This window comes from Gambusia affinis, linkage group LG06 (genome assembly GCF_019740435.1).
Source record: "Gambusia affinis linkage group LG06, SWU_Gaff_1.0, whole genome shotgun sequence".
Lineage (NCBI taxonomy): Eukaryota > Metazoa > Chordata > Actinopteri > Cyprinodontiformes > Poeciliidae > Gambusia > Gambusia affinis.
Window position 1 is genome coordinate 10605836 of NC_057873.1, and position 22207 is coordinate 10628042.

A 22207-nucleotide genomic window follows, 5' to 3' on the forward strand; every position below is an offset into this window, starting at 1 on the left:
TGTGTATGTCTGGATCAGAGGTGTGGAATGCATTTTGTTCAACTGAGTCAGAAAGGCATATTTTACTTTTCCATGACTTAACTTTGTTGTTTTTTTATATTATTATTATTTTTCAAAGATGTGCATACTAAGCTGACCTTCTAAAAGTAAAATTCTAATGATTAATAAAAGTTACAACGTAGTCAGATAATTAGTCACTGAAATAAAACGAATGTAGCACCAACAGTCAAGTTCACTTTTCAAAGGTGTCAATAGACATTAAAAATGAATAAACTTTGGGATTTCCATTATGTTACATGAAATATGAAATGTAAATATTGTGTGTGAGGATGGTGGCACACGTGTTTTGGATGTTTTTGACATTTAAAAATATTCACGACAACTTGAATTAGACGAAGATCAACTTTTGTAAGTAGCAGAGTTTAGAAGTTAATTAGGCATTAACTACTAATAAATAATAACCCATAAATTAGTAAATAACATTATTAGGAATGTTATTTACTAAGGGTATTCCTTTTCCTCTGCCATTAAAATGTAAGGCGGATGTGCAATAGTATGACAATGTATTAGAAACATTAGCAAAACACATATGGCTTAAAGGCAACACAGAACTGCATTCCATTAAATATACATTTTCTTTACCACCTCATTCATGTTCTGACCTGAGCAAATTATCCTCCGTCTTCTTTTCATTATTGAGTGAGTTGTTATATTCGGGCCGGATTTTGGCCTAATAAATTTCTAAACACTTGTAACTCTCTCATGTCACCTTTTTTTTTTTTTATTTGTCTCACAGTTTTTCCTGCTGGCATCCTGCAGCCCACCCTCTACAATCCTGAGTTTCCACAGTGAGTGTCCCCGTTGCCTCTCCACAGAGAGTCCACAGTCGCTCCGCAGCTACAGCAGTGGTCGTTAAAGACCACATTAGTCTGGAAACCCTCTGCTTCTCCTGATGTCCCAGCACACCTGATTAAACCAATTTAACTACCCACCAAGAGCTCAATTACTGAACAAGCCACTGCTAATGGAACAGGTGTCATTGAAAGGTCGTCTCCCTAAATTTAAGTCTGTCGAGTAATTTGATGGTGCATGAAAGAAGATCATTTCCCTGTCTGTTGCTGCCTGATCTAACTCTCTCACTAGAGTATTGGATGAGATTTTTCTAATAAAGTACTATGGACTTACAGTGACAGAAATATTGGCTACAAAAATTTTTAATATTCAGTTGCTGTCAAAGGTTAACATATCATCACTATAAGCAGATAGCATAGAATAGAATAAAGTTATCTTCCATTTGCCCCTCAGGGAGGAAATTCAGGTGTGCCAGCAGCAAAGTGAGGCAGATTAAAGAACTCATATACATTTAAAATGAAGCAATCCTATAAAGACTGTACAATAAGATCACATATACAGTGTATGAAAGACTGCACAGAATAAAATAGCTGATGCAGAATCTAAGAAATGTGCAGAAGCACTAAGATGATCACCAATGCTAAAATGAATGAGAAACTAGAACACCAGAGTTAAAGTCCATAGTGATTCTACTTTTACTGCACCATAAACTGAGAGTGTGCTGACCAAGAAAGAAAACCCTGCTTCAAATACATTACCTTTAAAGTTCCAGTAGGTAACTTTTATTTAAGAAAATCATGTTGGTTTTTTTTTATATTTATTAATACTGTCACTATGGCATGACAATATATTATAAGACATAATATCTGTGAAAAAAATCGAGCCCTTCTGCCTACTTCATGTGATTCTACTGCCATTTCCAGAAATACACCACTCCTGGTCAGAAACAGCCAATCAGAGATCATAGAACTGTCAATCAAGCTCATGTACACAGTGCTAAATGTGTTAATGGCAGACGAACAACTCACTGTTACAGGAAAATTGTTAATCTGCCTTCCTTGTTGGCCATGGTAACTAGCCCCATTAAAGGCAGCTGCAGGGAAGGAGCTGTAGAACAGCAGAGAGCGAGGGTCAGGCTGTGAGCAGTGCATACACAAGGATGATTGACAGCACTAAGACCCTCCTCCTGGTTCTGATCGGTTATTTCTGACCAAGCGGTGTATTTCTGCAGATGAAAGTAGGATGTGAGGTTTCACAATGTAGTGACAGTTTTGATAAATATGTAAAACAAAAACAAAGAAAAAAAAACATATTGTTTCTAAAAGTTTATTATTATAACTTTAATTTTGACTGAAATTTACTCTCATGGGCAGGTCAAATCACTTGTTAATAAAGGTTTTATGAACAGATGAGTTAAAGACTCAGGTTTTGACCTCAATGATAAGAACATATGACTAGTCTAGATAATTCTTTCAAACAAAAAACAAAAATCAACTCTCACATAGTGTGAGACTACACTACACCATATCACCTGTAGTTTTATAACTCCCCTGAACAACAAGATACTTCCAAGCATAAAACAATTAGACATAGTGTCTGGCGTTTTCAGTTTTTTCTTACATTTTTATGCCTTCATTAGAGGTTATCACTCCTACTTTTGCTAGTGGTAGCTATGCATGCAAATCGATTTTAATTAATGACTGTACCAACACACACACACCCCACACACACAGACACATGTCACCATAAAGTTATTACTGCAGTAGCCTCAACCTCCCATATAGACTCACACACACACTCACACCTCTGCACTGATGTTGAGTATAATGAAGCTTCAAACAGCCTGTTAGTTTAGCAAGGGAGTCGGCCCAGTGTGAGGCAGCTTATCGACTAGTTGTCAGAAAGTCATTTTCAGATGTAGCCATGTGAATAGCCTTAAGTCTGCCCTCTCATCGCTCCCTGGATCTGCATGTACAACACACACACCTCTCCCGCTCCTGACAGGGTTCAGGGAGAGGGAGGAGCGACATGAAGCTTTCTGGGGAGGACATAGGAAACTCACATGATTTGTGCCATTTATTTTTTATTAATCAACAACTAGGGAAATTAAGATTTATGTTCCAAGTCCCTCTATGGATTTGTGCATCGCTTGTGGAACATATATTTGGTCCTTTCTAATTAATACAAGCATAAAAAGGTGGCATTGCTTTGATTTGTATTCAATACAAATCCAAAACACATGGATTCAAGCAAGGTCTCATTTGCTCAGTTTTTTAATCCTGCTTGGCTAAGCAGAATTTCCAATGAGGACAAAGGGACACAAGCAAAGAAAGCCAAGTAACTGACAGCAATGAGACACCTTAAATCGGTCAAATTACTTTTTTTTGCCAGATGCTATAAAGACGTCAAGTGTATAGCATTAAATTTGAAATATCTGTAGGATATTAATTGTGGTGTGTTGAGGAAATGCCTCTTAGAGGGCAACTTTAAGAAAAAGTGTAAGGAAAAAGTGTAGCTATTAGTAAATATTGATAAATATCTTACAACATTTTTTATCAATAAAATAACATTATTCCCATCGCGCCACCAGTCAGCTACATTAGTCTTAATTTGTCAATCTGTCACAGTATGACATTTAAAGTGCTAACTTCCAAGGTTATAACATCTGAGGGTTTTGATCTAGCAAATTTTACAAAATACAAACCACTTCTTTTCAAAAACATTGAATTTTATTAAAGTAACAATTGAAATCACTGAAACACTTGATTTCTAAGTAGCGGTCTATTTACTAGATTTATCATTGGAAATATAATAAATATAATAATGTCTATGTATGATGGTGTAATACAAGGACAACATAACATTTAAAATATTCCCAAATTGCTGTCATCACCAGGTAGTCACTCCGTTCTTCAAACAAGATGGCTGCTGTAGCTGTGACATAGGAACATCTGTGTGTTGGTTAAATAAGATCAGAACAAACTGAACTCATATCGTCTGACGCAAAATTTAAAAAGTTAAATCTAACTCTCTGTAAATTCAACAGTTACCACTATGAGCACAGCAGCTTTCCAAAAATGGAAATTTTGACTTTCCATTGTTTTATAAAACGATTATTTCTTACTCTTCGTTGTTCAAGACTTTGATTAAGTTTGAATTTTAGTCATTTTTAGTTTTCCCATTCTGCTTCCAGATCTCTGAACTATGGAGGAATAGGAGCTATCATTGGCCATGAGCTGACACACGGTTATGATGACTGGGGTAAGAATGAAAACCTCTCTGTCCATGTTTTATTACATAAACAAATGTTATTCTTTGCCATTTTTTTACTTTGCCTCCTCACTGTGCTTCTTTATTATTTACTTATAACTTTTGATTCCAGTCAAAAATTACCATGATGCTCATTTGATATCTGCTATTCACCTAGCAATCAATTGGACAACACAAGCCTCTCAAGATGGTGCATTTTGTGCTTATTTGCAAGATAAAGGGGTTTAATCTACAAACAAAGTAAGGGGAACTTGCAGTAAAATCCATTCTCCAAAATCTGGAGCAACAGCATGTCTGGTAGTTCTTTGACTGTGAAGAAAAGTTATAGATTATGCTGACTTCATCCTAATATTCAACATCCACCCTGCACTTTTGCCCTTCATCTTAGTGATGCAATGGTTCATGTCCCTAGGGGGCCAGTATGATCGCTACGGCAACCTCAAACAGTGGTGGACTCAGGAGTCCTACAGAAAGTTCCAGAAAAAGGCTGAATGCATTGTCAAGCTCTACGATAACTTCACTGTATATAACCAAAAGGTGGGCTTTAATCCATACAACACAAGTAACACTGACTGAAAATGCATTTATTTTTATTTTATAATACAGTTGATATTTGTACATACCTGTCATTGAAATATAGTGATTCTATTTGTTGAAATAACTTCTAGGTTCTTAATTTCTGTCCTGTTTAATGGACTCTCACAATATATGATTAAAACTTGCGATACGACTCGACAATTGATCTGAATGTCCTGGTTCTGATTGTTCTGCTTTAACTTCACTCATTTAGATACAGAGTTAATAGCATTCTAGTGGACAAACGGCTTGGTAGTGGCAAAATCTTATTCTGTGGCTTCAGGATTTTTAGATGTTTTTCAATATTTTGGATGATAAAGATGTTCATTTCAGAAGTTTAAAGTGTTTTATCAGCAACAAAATTATGTAAACAGTCAAAATACAGTGTTGATGCTTCTCCCTGACTGACGTTGATCTAATCTTTTTTTAATATAGTAGTTTCATGAAACCTAATTAGAGAGTCTGAGTGGAGTACAGATCTGGGAACTTTTCCAGTAGAGGTGGGCGGATCGATCCAAAATATTCAGAATATTAATACCAAGTCTATATCAGTATTCAATTAGTACTGTCATAAGATGGATACTGTAGTTTCAGATTTTCTCTTTAATTTTTACATTATTTTTGCATTGTATTTTCTCAACTCTACGGTAAAAATAATTTTGCTTCTATTTGCTCTCATGACAAGTTTTTGCACTTTTTTTATTTAGAAAACAGCACACACAAAATAGTTTTGTTTTTTTATTGGTTTTCTTTATTGTGTTAATATTTTTGAAGTATTTTTGTAGAAACCAATAATCTTTATCTGAATTCTGTCCTAGGTTTTGCCAAAATATTTAAAAGGAAAAAAATCACACTTTGTTTGAACATATATCATACTTGAATAACAAGTATTGGTAACAGTATGGGTGATGCTGGCTCTGAGTTTGCTTGGTTTCAGATTGGTATCAAAATATACAGTACAGTAACCTCAATTTTCCAGGCAACTGGTCCTAAATATCAGTTTTATTTGAGCTTCTTAGTGATCTCTTTTTTATGACACCATGTTCTGTCATGGAAAATATTCAGACATCATTGCATTATATTGATTCTCAGGATTTGAACCAATCTGCTGGTTCCTATGAACATTTTTTTACTAATTAAATTTTTTTAATTAACTGAATTCAGCTGTATTTCTTTACAGTTTAAGTAAACTGAATCAGACTGATCTGACCTACTTCACATTGAATTGAATTCAACATAATGACGAGCATCGGTCAGAGGACTCAATGACGGTTGCATGGCAGCCTCGTTTCTGTCAGTCTGCCCTCTGACTTGATAAAGTACTATAAAAATGCAGACAATTTTCCACTATAAAAGGCATAAGTATTCAAAAATGGCATTTAGAAAGGATTTGTCCACCTTAGTACGTCTCACAGGGTTTCAGTCCGTTCTTGTTGTTTTTCTTGGACACAACGTGGTTTATGATGCCTTGTTGTAAACAAGATATCTATCTGAAAGCCTTCATTTCAATTTCTATTCAGACTATGCTGAGCAAGCTCTGCATAGTCTGAATAGGGGACACGCTGTCTGGAAGAAATGGTTCTGATCTTGTTTTTGTTGTTACTCCACTTCTTGATCATCTTGAAAAAGTTGTCTCACATGTAAAATTCGTAGCAGCATTTTCTTTATGTGCAAGACTTTTCTTGTGAAGTGGTGAAAGGCTTAGCATTTTTCCTTCAAGATTACTATTGTAAACAACTCTCATTATCATCAGCTGCTCATTCCTACTTAGGAATGTCTCCAGCTGTCAAACGTGTGAGAGAAAGTGCAGACCATGAGCAGATCTGCAATGTGAACCCATGATCTTGCTACTAGGCAACAGTGCTGCCCCATTTTAACTGAAGATGCTGATGATGCTTTAAGGATATTTGTTCTTTTTATAGCAATCTATCAGTGATTAGTTTGATAAACGGAATTCAGCTGGACTGGCTTACAGCTACATTTCTGCTTTTGATTAAATTCAAGTTAATCATTAGCTCGCTATTCTTCACCTGGGTAATGTGAGGTTTTTGTTGTAAAATGAATGTTTTTAAATAAATCTCTGACTTAGAATGATTTGAAATGCAAACATCTTATAAATCTATACATCTAAAACAAAATTGTGCAAAATTGGCAAAACAAAATTAGTGTCACTGTTAAGCATTTTAGCCACGACTGCATGAAGTCAAATCTAGCTAACTAGTGTTAGCTTATGAAATAAAACAGGAAGTGGTTCCAAGAAATCACAATATTTGTCCAAGAACTAATATGACAACACTTAACAAAAGAGCGATGTCCAATTTATTGTATCGTTTTAAAATTACAAAATCAAAACAAAATGATTGCTAGCTGTTTCATCCTGCTTCCAGGTGTAGTTACATGAACTTGACTCCATTGTACTCAACATGAAGGTTTGACATCTCTCATCACAGTGACCTTTGATGTGAGTCATACAAAATTGCAAGTCCCACTGGAGCATTTACCGGTGTTTTGTAGCATAGATCTCCTGGTCGGAGTGAACTTGATATTACAGTCCTTTAAAAAGCTTTTTAATCTTCCGTCCTTCCTGTGTGTGCAGGTGAATGGCCGCCTGACATTAGGAGAGAACATAGCTGACATGGGAGGACTAAAATTGTCGTACTATGTAAGTAAAAATACTTTGCAGTTATAATTAACTTTTTTCCCCATAGCTTTCTGAACATTTGCTAAATTCTGTGTTTGGTTTGAATTATTCTTTATAAACCACCCTAGTTTGTTTCATTAAATGAGTAAAGGCTGAACTGCACTAAACTCGAGATAAAAGATCTGATTTCTTTCAATTTCATTCTTTCAATATTTGAGTTTCCTTAGAAAAAGAAATGTGGATCTTGTATAATTCTCTGAGAATATCAAGTCTCCACTGAACTGAGGAGTATTTAATGCTGGTAAATACAAAAGTTTATCTCCCTACAGTTACATAATTCAAATACAGTGCAGTGCAAAAACATTCATACCTCTTTTCCATTAATATTATAAACTCTTACGTCACTCTTTGGAATCTTATGTGACAGATAAACACAGAGTGGTACATAATTGTGAAGGAAATACAGATTTTTCAGAAGAATGGGGTGCATTTTTATTCATTCTTAATTACTTTTACACCTCTAAATAAAATCCAGCAACACCAATTGTCTGCAGAAGTTACCTAATTACGAAATCAATTCCACTTTTGAAGGATTTATTCTCAGCTTAAATGCTGTAAAGAGAGAATGCACCTCCAACTTTAAAAAATGGTGGTAAATGGTCACAAGTAGTAATTTGTCAAAACTACTTTATTTATGTTTGCTTAACTTGACAACTTAGTAATCAGAATAAATTAAGTTGGATAAGCTAAATGTGATTCCTTGTGACTAATTAATGGGCGTCACAGGTTTGTTAAAGTACATTGGTGAACAAACGGCATTATGAAGATTTTTGAACACAGTAAACAGGTCAGGAAAAAGGCTGCAGAGAAGGAAGAGTGGTAAGAAAAAAGCAATAGTTAGGGAAAAACGGCCATAACAAACCCTCTTTGTGGTTTTTTAAAAGCCATATGAACGAGACAGCAAATGGAATACAAATACATCTCGCACTTTTCTATTCACAATTCTGCATTACATGTTCATCATATAAAATCCCAACAAAACAAATTAATATGTATTGTTTAGCATGCTTGAATGTTTTCTGCTTTATCTGTTTTCTTACTTTCCTTTGAAAAGTGAGGAACATTCTAACATCTAACCTGAAAGTTATTTGTTTTTCTATTTCCTGTCAATCATTATCCCTTCCCTTCTCCTTGTAGGCATATCAAAAATGGGTGAGGGATAACGGTCCAGAGAGGCCCCTCCCTAAGCTAAAATACACCCACGAACAGCTGCTCTTCATAGCCTTTGCACAGGTGAGGAAGTTTGTCTGCGGCTCTGTTTTTCTTTACATTTACATATCAAATCATATCAGGTGCCTCTCTCAGCTGGAGCTGGAAGGTAGAGGACAGGTTGTAGGTGTCACATACCAGCATTAGTTGATAGATACATTAAGTATTAGAGGGATAAAATCAGCAGAGCCTTGATGACAGCACGATGTCTCCGAGCGCTAGACCACCCCTGATCCTTTTAAGTATTACGAGTCATCATTGAAATTCAATGGTTTCATTGAAATTCATAGCTTAATGTAACCAAGGCGGAATCTGAAAACACTTAAGAATGCAACGTGGTGTGTTTAGGCTCATTTTTTAAAACTCCTGCCCTGGGGGAAGTGTTATGAAAATCAAGAATATGTGCTTACATTCATTTGAAATGCCCTACGCGAGTGTGAATAAAGCGCTTGAGGCGATGCAATCACCTCGAACAAAATGAATCCGACCCTCCAACCTGCACAGCAGGCCGACACACGTGTCTTTAAAACATAAGTCTTATTAGGTGTGACTATAAAATCCAAAATAAGTTAAGAGAAATGCAATCATCACAGCATGAGGACTTTAAAAGTAATAATCACAAACAAATAGCAGGGTTTTATTCCATTTAATTTGTCGCCACCTCAGAAAAACGTCAGACCACACAGTTACTCAGTGTTCGACCACATCAACAGTAAAAAAAAGAGAAAACTGTATTAGATCATTTTTTCTGTCAACATTTCTGGTTGCTGTACACAGAGGAAGATTAGAAAGTATTAGAAGAAGAAAAGAAACCTTTAAACTAATTATTTGATCCTACTCTGAAATTTCTAAACTTGAAAGCTTTACCTTTAAAGCTAACCCTTGAGTACTTATTTGTTTTTTAATAAAATGGCACAGTTACTGGTATCCCTAAAATCCTTTTTAATATATATTTAAATATTAGATTAGCATTGTTTTCAAATTACCACTATTTTATGTTGATCAGAAATCTGAGATTGAAGTAGGAACTACTGTTTCCTGACTTCTTGTTTCCATGGGATATAATTATGACATGGCACAAAGGCTAATTTCTCTCAGCTACTGGCTGCTAAGCTGAACGATGACACTTATTTATCTTGCCATCATTCACAACAGGCAATAAAGATATAAAGTTGGCAAAACTCTAAAAGATGAGTTTAGATGAGATTAAAGTTTAGTTTATAGGGATAAAACACCTCAGGTGGACGAGCCATGCATATTCTTTGAAGAACCAATGATATTTTTGTTGATCCAACTCTTTGAAATACTCTCTAGTTATTTATAAACACATTTACAGTTTTGCGTCAGATTGTGGGGGGGTGGAGCAGGGGAGAGAGATATATAGGCACCCTTCTGTCAAAACTAAATCGGGGAGTGATTAATGACCCTAATTAATTGCTTTTTTTAAATACTCCCTCTCACGGAGACTAACTTGCATCTTCTGACAGCTAGCCCAACTTATAATAACATTGACTAAGTTTGCTATTGGTACACTTTACCCAAAAAATTATAATAATTTAACATACTTGTTACACAACCATGCTCCAAGAGTTTATCACAACATGTGGGGATTGAACCCATGACCTTGGCTTTATGAGTACCACACACTGACCAACTGAGCTAACCAGCCATACATAATCTTGTGTCTTTGTCAGTATTAGAAAAACGTACATGATCTTACTGCAATGAAGACTTGTAGAAATGCTGTTATGTTTTTCAAAATTAACATGCTTAAAGGTGTATTTTCCAGCAATATTTTATTTTCAAGTATTGATTGTACATTTTCCCCTTGTCTCTGCTTCTATTGGCTAATTCAAACTCATAGAGGTCAGAAGGAGTTCACCTAAAACACATTGTATCACATTGAGACATCCTCCAGGACATGTTCTAAGGTCACCCCTCTCCCAGTCCACTGTTCTGTCTGGACACACACACGCACACAAACACGAACGGCTTGGTGAGCAAAACCAGAGTTAATTACAACATTCTATTTAAATATACTATACTGTAAATCATTCTTGATTATTTAACACTTTTTGTTTTTTATTACTCATAAAACTCAGAGCCTGTCTCTGTTTCTATTGGTTGAATTGAAATTACCGGGACTATAGTGTCACACGTGTTAAGCATTCTGAGGTCATGAGACATCCTGAGGGGGTGCATCATGTGACCGGAAATTAAAAGCAATTACCGGTAATTAGGGTCATTAATCACTCATCAATCGCTCCTTGATTAAATTTTGACAGAAGGGTGCCTATATATCTCTCTCCGGGGGTTTGGCATGTAAAAGAACCCTAAAGATGCACTTTAAAGTTGATCACAATTTGTTGACTTTGGCTTGTCTTCCAGCTTCAAGTACTGACCATAGATTCTCAGAGGGGTTAGGACCTCAGGCCTTTTTTGGCTATGGGTCTGAAGTTTGTTTCTCATCATGGTGCTTCATTATGCTGGAAGATGCTCAAGATAATCACCTAATTGTTTCTGGATTGTTTCTGGTCTGCCCTGCTGGGTGTCTTTATCCCACTCTTCATTGAGCATTATGTCAGGCTACCTCACAACCATGGTGGTTCTGCTGTTCTTGCAGTTTCAATCTTTAATAGATGTCTTTCTTAATTACTCTAAGCTGAGAAATCAACTTTCAATGTGTTAATATACAACTAGCCACTATGTGACTGCCTTAAAGTTTGAATGAACACTTCTCTAGTCAACTTTTTACTTGTGTGCTGTCTCACTTTGTTGCGCATTTCCTCAGCAAAATGGATATTTAAAAGGCATAAGAATTTATCATGAATGCAGAAATGCTGTTTAAAACACCATAAAAAGTGGTTAAATTAAAGCACTGCAGAAAATATCAGGAAAAGCATAAAGTGACCAGAACTACAGCTGCAGAAGCTCTGGTATTTTTTCTAATTTATTGTGATATGGGGATGCTTATAAGTTCAATGCAATAAAACTAACTGGAATTATATGCTGTATTTTTTTTTATAGCTTTTCCATTTCAATTCTGTTCCAGCCTGTAGCTCTTGATATGTATATTTATTTTTCATGATCACAAATAAAAAGAAATAAAGTTTGCCCAATACAACCGACACAAAAACTGTTGAAAGAGTGATGACATGGTGATTAGAGCTCTGACCTTTGACACCAGAGCATCACACTACAGCCACACCAGGCTAAAGAAAAATCTCAGGAGTGATTTTTTCTATGAGCAAAACACTTCATTCCCTCAGTTCTCAGTTCATGACTTTTCTGAATTGCCAGTAAGCCGTCACATACATTTTTGAGATAGTGTCTTTAAAAAAGGTCTTTTTATTTAAATCAAGAAAACAGCTTGTTCTCTGTTGACAGCCAGTATGGTTTTTAAAGTTACTATTTAGAAAAACCATTCTTAAAGCAGGCTGTAATTTCAAAGTCTTTCATCCGTTTACTTTGTTTTAGCTTCAAAATGATATAAACCCTTCAAGCCACTGTTGTGTTGTTTTGTTTGTTTTTTTTCTGTCAGAACTGGTGTATGAAGAGAAGATCTCAGTCCATCTATCTGCAGCTGCTCACTGACAAGCATGCACCAGAGCACTGCAGGTGACATTTTTATTTAATTTTGGTTTTGAAAAAATAATTTTGCTATAAAACCTTCATGAACAATGTGATATTTTACACATTCCACGTCACTTTTAACTTCTTTTTATTCCTGTTTGCTTCCCCTGCAGGGTGCTTGGCAGTGTTTCCCAGTTTGATGAGTTTGCCCGTGTCTTCAACTGTCCCAAGGGTTCTCCGATGAACCCTGTGGAAAAGTGCTCTGTTTGGTGACCCAGTGACCCTCAATTTTCAAGATCCAAACAAAGCTCACCGTTTCTTCAGACACGTCACATATTCCCCTAGTTCATCAGGGAGGAAACAGTGTTCAGACCCCTGTCTATGGATCCACATCATCATCACCGTCAGTGACTGAGTACCACTGGTCAAACCAAGCATGAGCCATGTGACTGTAGCTTGTGTACAAATACCATGTGATTATAAATATTTTTCTATGTTTACATTTATTTTGAAATCATCTATTTTTCTATTTAGCAGATATCTCATACACTATGTTTAGGATTTTAAGAGTTTTGTTTCAGCTTAGGCATTATGTTTTCTTCTTTGTTTTTTGTATGAAAAAGGCTTATTTCATATGTAATGGTAAAAAAGTCAATTTTGAGTGAATACGGATTTGTAGCATCTTAGTGCCAGCCAAACAATCAGGAAGTATCCATCTGCAGGCGTCACTCTCAGGCTCACTACCATTTCCAGTTCATAAATTGTTTGCTCTCATGCCAGGAAATTAAACCTCATAGTAAACTTGCTGTGGCTAAATTCATATTTTTATTATCCTCCAGAGAAGACACATGTTTACATACACTATGAAAAGATGCGTATGCGGGTTTTTGTTGTTGTTGTTGTTTTGTTTTTTTTCTCACTGTATGGTATTAAAGCTAACTGAACTTTTTCTGTTTTAAATCAGTTAGGATTAACACATTTATTTCAATTCACTACATGGAAGATATTATAGAATTTGAAGAAACCTAGATGATGTCATCCAAGTCAAATGGAGGCGTGCGTGTAAACATACTGTTGAGGAAAGAGACAGGTTCTGTGTCCAAAAGATGAGCGTAGTTTGGTGTAAAATGTTTGCATCGACCCCAGGAAAAATGCAAACCTTGTAAAGATGCTGACTGAAGCTTGTAGGAGAGTCATTATCTGCTGTGAAATGAGTCCTGTACCAGCTTGGAGAGAAAGACCCTTTAGAGAAGAGGAATCCTCTCCAGAAGCAACTCAAAAGAAAAAAAAAAGATTACAGTTTGCAAATGCACAGAGGGACAAAGATCTTAGTGTTTGGGGACATGTCCTATGACCAGTGAAACCATCCAACTGTGTACCACAGAGGTGGCAGAATTGTGTCATGTGTATTATAAGACAAGTGCACGTCACACAATAGATGGCATTTTGTAGAGAGAACATCATGAGTAAAAATGAAAGCGTCTCAAAACCTCAGTCTGAAAGTTCAAATTTGGTCGCAAATGAGTCTTTCAAATTTACACTACACTATCCTGACAGTTAGTTACAAAGTAAGTTGAGAACATTAAAGTTACAGTTTGGGAGTGGCCAGTAGAAAACCCTGATTTCAGTGGATTTACAGACAGAGTTTTTTTTTTTAAAAGCGTATGGGTAAATAATAAGTAATAATGATATAATAAAATTGGCTAAAATTCCCACAGTCCAAAAAGATGACTATTAGGTAAATTGGTCTCTCTAAATTCTCCCTAGGTGTGTGTGTGTGTGTGTGTGCGTGTGTGTGTGTGTGTGTGTGTGTGTGTGTGCGCATGGTTGTTTGTCCTGTCTGTCTCTGTGTTGCCCTGTCCAGGGTGAACCCCGCCTCTCGCCTGGAACGTTAGCTGGAGATAGACACTACCACCTCTCCTGACCCCACCAGGGACAAGGGTGTTAGAAAATGGATGGATGGCTAAAATACCACCAAACTATTGTGAGAGCCTCATGGAAAGAAACCCTAAAACAGTTTAAAGGCAATTCCACCAGATACTAAACAAATTCATGCAAACCTCTTATTTTAAAGTTTTTATAAAAAGTATTATAGTATTTAGCAAATAGAAATATTAGTAATTCTGGTAACCATTACTGATCTAAACAGAAAAGGGTTAGTCTAATTTAATAACAGTAAGAAAAAAAAAGATGTTCTTTTTTACATTTGTATGTGAATGTGCTTCTAATCATGAACTAAAGAACTTCGAACGGATTTGTCCTTTCCAACACAACAACAGAAAATGGCATAATGCGGATGGTAAGCCCTTGAGTCGGGAGCCTACAGTTATTAGAAAACATTGGCGTTTTCTCGCTCCGGGGTCGGAATTTAATATGTGTTGCAGCGCTGCCCTCTTGTGGCCACGGAGAGCAATGGTCAGTGTTCAGCTCGTCTTGACTGTTGTAATTAATGTCTGCCTGCATTGGTCTTTTGTTACTGTGAGTGTTTGTAAGATTTTGGGGGTTTTTTTGACTCGTTGACTCATGCTGAGTACTTTTCTCAGGATTTGTAGCGACACGCAGCACCAAAGAGAGAAATCGTCTCTTCAGTCCATGCTGCCAAAACAGAAGAACTATTGTTACATGTAACTCATCACAAAACCCAACACCCTGTACAATAAAGTCCAACTGTAATTATAAAGAATCATACATTTGTACACAGTGTTACTTTTCTATGAAGAATTTGTTAATACAAAAACAGAAGAATGATTAGACTCTTTGTACAGTGAAGAAGTATATCAGCTGTAATGGTTGTTGAAGTGAGTGCATGTTTCCATCCAGAGCAGCATTAAATTCTGATCGATTAACATGGAGGATCACCCATGCGCCTCAGTGTACAGCTGCTAACCCACATGTGGCTGCTCTCCTTTCCTCTCTGTTGGTCGCTGTTTAATGTTCTAATAAAAACAAAGGCTCACTCACCGTGTCCAGGTGGTTAAATAACTGCGTTTTCCTCCAGGTTCTCAAGCTCCGAGTGATGTGAACTAAAACACTTGGCTTAACATTGTCAGGCATTGAAAGTTCACCTCTCCCACTCTGCCTCTAGATTGTTCATGACATGCAAACCCTGCCAGAAATCAATACAACACAGTCTGTACAAGCTAGGACATTGTTTTATACAGCATACAGAGCGTTGCATAAGTTATCACACCATGAACCTTTTTTTATATTTTGCAACATTACAAAAACAAATTGCAATGTATTTAAGCTGAAGTGAATATTATTTAACCCATGTTGCTAAGAATAATTGTGAAAAGTCCAAAAATCCAGTTAATATTTTAAACATAAATAACATAATAAATGCAAGTTTGAGCAGTTTTATTTGTTGAACAAATACAAAGCTTTTTTTAAGATCTATTTTTCCTTGTCATTAGGTTGAAATCTTTTTAATATCATTTCTTGAAAAATAACATCCCATAGAAGAAAACTTATTCATCCTCTTCTTGCAAAGGTTTTATGCTTTGCCTTGTTATAAAACTCAAAAAAATTAAATTAAGTGGTTGTTCTTTAAGAATGACAACATATTTCATGCTCCTCTGGATTAAAAATTATTCTGTTTGAGCAAAGTTATCGAAGTATAAAATAGCAGTAACTTCTTAAACATGTTCTCACTGTTGCTGTGAAACATCCCTCCTTTAATCCCAGGATTTCCAGTGGCAGCACAGAAGCAGTTTTTAAAACAAATGCATTGCTCGACTGATAATCAGTAAATATCATCACTTTTAATAAATTAATAAATTTTCAAATTTGCCATTCTGTAACATTTAGGTGTGTGAGCACAAAGATAACACGACACAATTTGCAATTGCATTACTTAATTTTAAACGTTTAGCTATTTTTTATTTGTCACACCCTGCTATATAAATTTGCATGTTTTTTTTTACCATGTATTGTAAACAAAGCAAAAGTTGGTTAAAAAAGGTCTTTAGTCTTCTAGCCTCCACTGATCTGTGTACTGCATCAGAAAGAAGCAGCTCAGTCAGCATTATGGATTTTTAATAGATTGTGTGGAGGCATGCATATTTACACTGATGTGTAAATCACTCAGCAGATGATTCCCTACAAATAAGAGACCCAGTATGAAAGATTATGTTTGCAGAACAGTGTTTGGTGGCATAATTTCAATCTAAAATCACTGTCATTTTCTTAGCCAGGATGAAACACCTGCGTTGTTTCTTTATGCTTGTGTTAAAAAAGAAACATGACTGATTTCTGTTTATGCTCGGATTAAAAACCTTTACCTCTGGGAATATGCATCTCAGATCTTTTGGAAAATAATCAGGAAATTGAGATTTAGGAAGCTGGTAGATCTAGAAAAAACATTGCTGTTTTTTTTCTCATTTTGATTGTAAAATTTCTCACATATCCTTAAAAAAATAAGGGCGCAGAATCAGAAATGATCTGATGCTCCTAGAAGCAGGTAAATATACCATCCTTTTGAAGTGGTATTTCATACAAAGAGGAAACCTGATGACTTTAACCGGGACTATTGCTACCTTCTCATTTTTCTTCAGTACCGAACACCAATCTAAAATCCTCCTCTTGTTTATCATTTTGTAATTCATAGGTTGGAGCCCATAACCAAATAAATGCAGATATAAAGAATGCTCTGTTGTTGCGTTCTTGTATGAATTTCACCACATCACTATAACCACCAATGAACTGATGGTGACCTTTGAGACCAGCTCCTCTTTTATGATCAGCTCAATTTGACTGCACTGTACTGTAAGGAGATGGGTTGACTTGTGAAGAATTTTGAACTGAATATCACTATAATTATGAATTTAGAAACATTTATGACAACTTATGAAATAGTGCTCTCTAATCAAGCCGAACTGAACTGAATTGTGGGTTATTATGAACCGTTATAACTCAATAACACATTTTAGGACAGATGATGTCTGGACTTGAGAATGTCTTTTCAGCGGCTGGTTTTGCAGCAAAGTCAGATGACATTAATTGTTTTCTAAATCACAGGAATTTAATTTTAAACAAAGAAATTATTTTTAAAAAACTAATTAACTACAACCCATCTTATCTGAGAAACCTGCTGCTTTAAAATGTAAATTCAGTCTTCTCTCACACTGTTTCATGAGTATTATTTTGATCAAAAAAAGAGACTCAAAAGCTAACCCAAAATCTTTCAAGTCAACTCACAAAACCTAAGACAGAGATAAAAAAAAAAAAGAAAAAGAAAAAAACAGAGCTAAAAAGAAAGCTTTACTTTCGTTTTAGATGTGAAAATATATTCAGCTATTGAGTTTTTACTTTGGACAAAAGCTAAACTGATTACTGAAGCAGTTTCAGTTTTGCTTCAAGAATTTTAAGAGGTCCTGTTCTAATAAGCAGCCATAGTTTCCTTATAATTGATTTCCAAGAATTGATACTGGTGAAGTAATTCTTGTTTTGAAATCAAGTTATTATTGGTCATAAAGGGCTTCTGCTAGAAACTCTGTGCTTCTGTTTCTTTCGTCACACCTGATCTGAGGTGTTTGAAACACTGATATTGTATACAAACGTAAGAAGAAAATAAAATTATTTATTTATTTATTTATTTATTTATTTATTTATTTATTTATTTATTTATTTATTTATTTTTAAATTAACGGAAGCAACAACTGTATTTGACTTTTTTGATATTTGAAACGTTAATATGTGAATAAATACAGCAGTCAATACAAGTTACCACTCAAGTGCCTTCAGCGCCTCCCGGTGGTGAATCGGAGGGCGTGCAGCATGACGGAGCAGATGATTTCACTTTCTGTTTCAGAGAAACGTGATTGAACTTTGCGTTGACATTTCAAGACAATTTTTCCCCACAACAGCTGTCGATGGAAAACACAGAACCAACCCGAACCTGTGACACATGGTAAGAACTGACATAGAACTGCATTGAACGATGAGTGATTTAAGTTTTGTTTTATTACCAACATAAATAGCCTGAATAATAATATGGATCTTTGAGGTGTAGACGGTAAAGACGCCTAGGTTTTAGAACCATTTGTTCACATTTTTATCTCAGCCCAACATGAAGTTAAATATTTGAAAGCTCTTTAAGGTGTTTGACTAAAATGCGCGCAGGTGCAAAGGGAAAGGTTTCACTTCAGTGTGGCCTCAGTTTGAAAGGACATATTTGGAGTCGCTGGGTAACTTTCCTGTAGCTCAGTGAAAACAGCTGGTCAGAATAAACAATAAGTTTACTTTCAAGTTTGAAATGATTCCTGCCCCTTTGATCAGAGGGAGTCATGTTGTTATGACACTGTTAAAGCGAATAATTCCTGAATCCACTTTTAGGCTTACACGATATCACCCTGTGAAGTTTTCGGTCCTTGATGAGAGAACTTCCTGGTTCAAAGACTCAATCTTTACCAGGTCATAAAAATATTTTAAGCTATCCTGAAGTATTTTTCTCATGAACTTGTGCTTTTTTTTCTTTTAGCCACAAGGAGGTGGCAGAGGTCAACTTCCCTCTGCATGAGAGCCACTGCAAACGATTTTTGTGTGTCTGTCCTGACTGTGATGAAACTGTCCCCAAAGACCAGCTGAGCCAACACAGAGAGGAGCAGCACACCATGGTGATCATCCATATATAAACTACACCACTTTGTGTTTCTCCAACATTTTCCCAGCAGAATTAACCTTATGTAGTTATTTCCTATCAAACCATTTCTCTCCGTCTAAAGGTGAAATGCTCCAAGTGTAACAAGAAGACTGAACGGTGTCACCTCAAGGATCATGAGGTGAGTTTCTTTGAACTAATAAAAAGGTTCAGTACAATGTTGTGTGGAGGAATATCTCACATCTCAACCTTGATTGCTACGTCTGTTTCTTTTGTTAAATAAGTCCAGTCTTGCTGTTTTGGACTGAAACATTTATAAGAAGTTACGATTAAGGAAGTTTAGGGCCAGAAATGGGACAAAAATTGATGATATCGCTACAAAAGCTAAATATATGATAAAAAAAAAAGTTATATTTTTGGGATCTCTAATTCTAGATGAACCTTTTGGTTCATCCTGACTTTAGCTGACAAAAAAATCTATGGACTTTTCTTCGAAGCCGAGTTAATGACCAGAATTGACCAATTTAAATGAACTCTCTTTATGCTTTTCAGCATAAGGCAAGTATACTTCACTATGCTATTCTTAAGTATAGTTTATAAATAGTAAACTTCAAGTACACCGCCTTTAATTTAGTAGTGCAATATCAGTGCATGCATTCTTAAGGGTCAGAAAGGACTGCTTGGACATTATTTTTCAAGGCTTAGCTTTGTCTGTATGGCTTTGTCTCATCATGATCTCACTGGATGCAGGTCTTAGCCACCAGTATCAGAAAGCTCATGCAGACTGCTGGGGGTTATTTGAAAAGACAATTTCCTGTCAGATCATGATACAGAGTAAACGTATCGGTGTGTGCGTCAGAACAAATAGATCTTCCCATCTCTGCTCTGCTTACAGGCGGATGAGTGTCCGGAGCGTCTGCAGAAGTGTACGTTCTGTGAACTGGAGGTGCCGTGGAAGCAGCTGGAGGAGCACACTGTGGTCTGTGGGAGTCGCACGGAGCTCTGCAAGGACTGCAGTCGCTACATTAAACTGAGTGACCAGTCAGAGCACAGTTCAACCTGCTCAGCTGCCGAAGGAGAGGACTTGACTCAAACCCTCAGCAGTGCACTAGATAAAAGTACTGAAATGGACCAATTCAGCCCTGAACTCACTTAATGTCCAGAATATGTTTCCCTCCTGTCTAACCTGAGCTTTTCTTTGTCTCAGCAGAGAACAGAGTGAGCTGTAGAAACTGTGGGAGATCATTTCTGGAAAAAGAGATAGACCATCATGAGGTGTGGTAAACATGTTCCATTACATTTCCTTGAGAAACTGTGAATTGGACCAAACTGTGTCCAATTCACAGTTTGATCCAATATGAATTATGCAGTTCATGATCCATATTTTGTCATAGTATTGCCATAAACCTCAATATGGCAATACTATCAAGATAATGTGTAATTGTGAAGTGGAAGGAAAAGGATGCAATATTTAACTTTATTTATAATATCTGAGAAGTGTGGCATGTATCTGTAGTAAGCCCCTCTGAGGCACTGCTTTGCTCCAACTGCAGCTGCAAGTCTTTTGGGTTATGTCTCCACCAGCTTGGCCCAGCATCAATATCCCTTGTCGCCAGAGCATGCTACTGCCACTACCATGTTTCACACATCTAAAAAGTTCTTATTTGACCAGATTTTTTTCCATTGAGGCTAATTTACCTTTGGGCAGGTATTAAACAGATCTTTTATTTGTGGGATTACCACACTGTAAAAATAATCAATAAAATTTATGGTAAATTTTCTTTCAAAATATCAACAGTTACATACTGTAAAATTCAAAACATTATATTACTGTAGAAAATGCGTGGAATTAATATAACTCAATAAACATAAATTTCACTTAATTTATGCAGTCATGAAATTCAGAAAACAGAGATTTATTGTGGACTGATATAAGACTTTAGTCTTAAATGTTGTGTTTTGTCATCTGCTGATCCTGAACTGCATCACCACAGTAATATTAGGATTTAAAGCCTCAGGAATTCACTTTGACACGTATCTGTGTCTGTCTTCCTTTCTCACAAGCAGCTGAGGTGTTATCAAGAATCAAAGCTGCTCTATGAAGAGATTGACACCAAAGAAGAAACGTGGGCGGATAAAGATGACTTATTCAAGCAGCAGAGTCAGGACCAGCTGAGAAATGCTTTTAAAGCCACTTCCCAGTCACATGCAGGCAGATGGGGTTTGGAGGTCAGTGGAGACCAGGACCAGATCAGCACTTGCCCACATTGTCATCTGGCCCTGCCATTCCCAACACTGATATGGCATGAGGTGAAATTCCTGAATCACACAGATTTTTTATGTATGCTAAATATTTCCTTTGATAACAATGTTTTTCTTCTTTTTCATGTCGTAGGCAAAATGCAGAGTCCATGTTGTCTTGAAAGACAGAGAGGGCTAAGGACAGAGAGAAGTCCTTTGAATGGATCTTCTGAGAGTAATGATCAACACAAAGACCATCCATTGACTCAGCTGCCATCTTAGAATGTCTGTTTACATTTTTTTTGTTTTGTCATTTTTAATTTTAGCTGAATCATCTCTTAAAAGTGGGGTATTGTGTATTTTTAAGTCCTATGAGAGTCAATGCTGTTGTGTCCAAATTTTGAATAGTACGTCTGTACTGGGATGACGGGTGTGAAATTCAGTGCTCTGCTATGTCAGTACTGGTGACCTTATTGCTTTGGTTTAGTTATTGGTAATGATCTGAAGTTTCATTTTATAATGCTATTTATTCCCATTCAAATCCCCCTAGTGACTAAATAGTAATTAGTTGAATTATTCACAAAGAAGGCAATGCTATCAGCTTTAGGATCTCCAACCATGCCTTTCCTCAGCTAAGCTTTATCTTCATCACTGCTGACAGAGTTCCGCATGGCATAGCACGAGATCAAGTAATGTTATCTTGTCATTGCCACAACATTCGAGTAATACTTGTGTCAGTTTTGTGGCACGCTTATGATGTACATATTAATTAGAGCATATGCTCATGCATTTAAATCTTTTGACATTACTAAAAAAATCTTTCTAGCAGTCTGGAAAACCTGGAAATCACATTTTGTAATGTATTTGTATTAGTGTCATAGAGACATTAGCTTCCCTCTTGTTTAAACTCCTGACATTCAAAGGAAAGTGTGAATTCATCCTGACAGAAAAACACTATTTGGTTTGAAAGTGTGAATCGGAAGGGAAATTATGTTTGTAACATTTGTAAAAACATTTTTAAAATTAAAATCTAAAATTTGGGTTCATCTGTGTGTAATTTGATATAGTATAAGCCATATGTTTTGTGACATTTATAATCTACTTCACAGGCTTTGAACACCTCACAGAGCTTTGTTCAATCCATCATCTGAAAATAGAAAGAGTATGGCACAACCAAATGAACTAAG

The 22207-nt window shown here is 36.1% G+C and overlaps 2 protein-coding genes across 10 annotated transcripts in view; both read left to right on the forward strand.

Annotated features, from left to right (window-relative positions):
• LOC122832213 (endothelin-converting enzyme-like 1) overlaps positions 1–12683 on the forward strand; it is a 75852-nt gene extending 63169 nt beyond the window's left edge. For all 6 annotated transcript variants that reach the window (XM_044118758.1, XM_044118753.1, XM_044118754.1 and 3 more), the window contains 7 exons: positions 797–848; positions 4046–4113; positions 4535–4659; positions 7295–7360; positions 8537–8632; positions 12150–12226; positions 12355–12683. In XM_044118758.1, the coding sequence (XP_043974693.1) occupies positions 797–848; positions 4046–4113; positions 4535–4659; positions 7295–7360; positions 8537–8632; positions 12150–12226; positions 12355–12454 (584 nt within the window). In that variant the 3' untranslated portion in view covers positions 12455–12683. The remainder of the gene's footprint in view (positions 1–796; positions 849–4045; positions 4114–4534; positions 4660–7294; positions 7361–8536; positions 8633–12149; positions 12227–12354) is intronic.
• Positions 12684–17951: 5268 nt separating this feature from the next.
• Positions 17952–22062, forward strand: xaf1 (XIAP associated factor 1). Of its 4 annotated transcripts, none has more exons than XM_044118763.1 (7): positions 17952–18089; positions 18660–18795; positions 18904–18960; positions 19675–19897; positions 19990–20054; positions 20847–21089; positions 21175–22062. In XM_044118763.1, the coding sequence occupies exons 1-7, from the start codon at positions 18052–18054 to the stop codon at positions 21217–21219; spliced, it is 807 nt and encodes a 268-aa protein (XP_043974698.1). In that variant the 5' UTR covers positions 17952–18051; the 3' UTR covers positions 21220–22062. The 4 variants fall into 4 exon arrangements, with proteins under 4 accessions (XP_043974698.1, XP_043974694.1, XP_043974695.1 ...); XM_044118759.1 differs by having other exon boundaries at positions 17965–18089; positions 19987–20054; positions 20844–21089; XM_044118760.1 differs by having other exon boundaries at positions 17965–18089; positions 19987–20054.
• Positions 22063–22207: the final 145 nt, after the last annotated feature.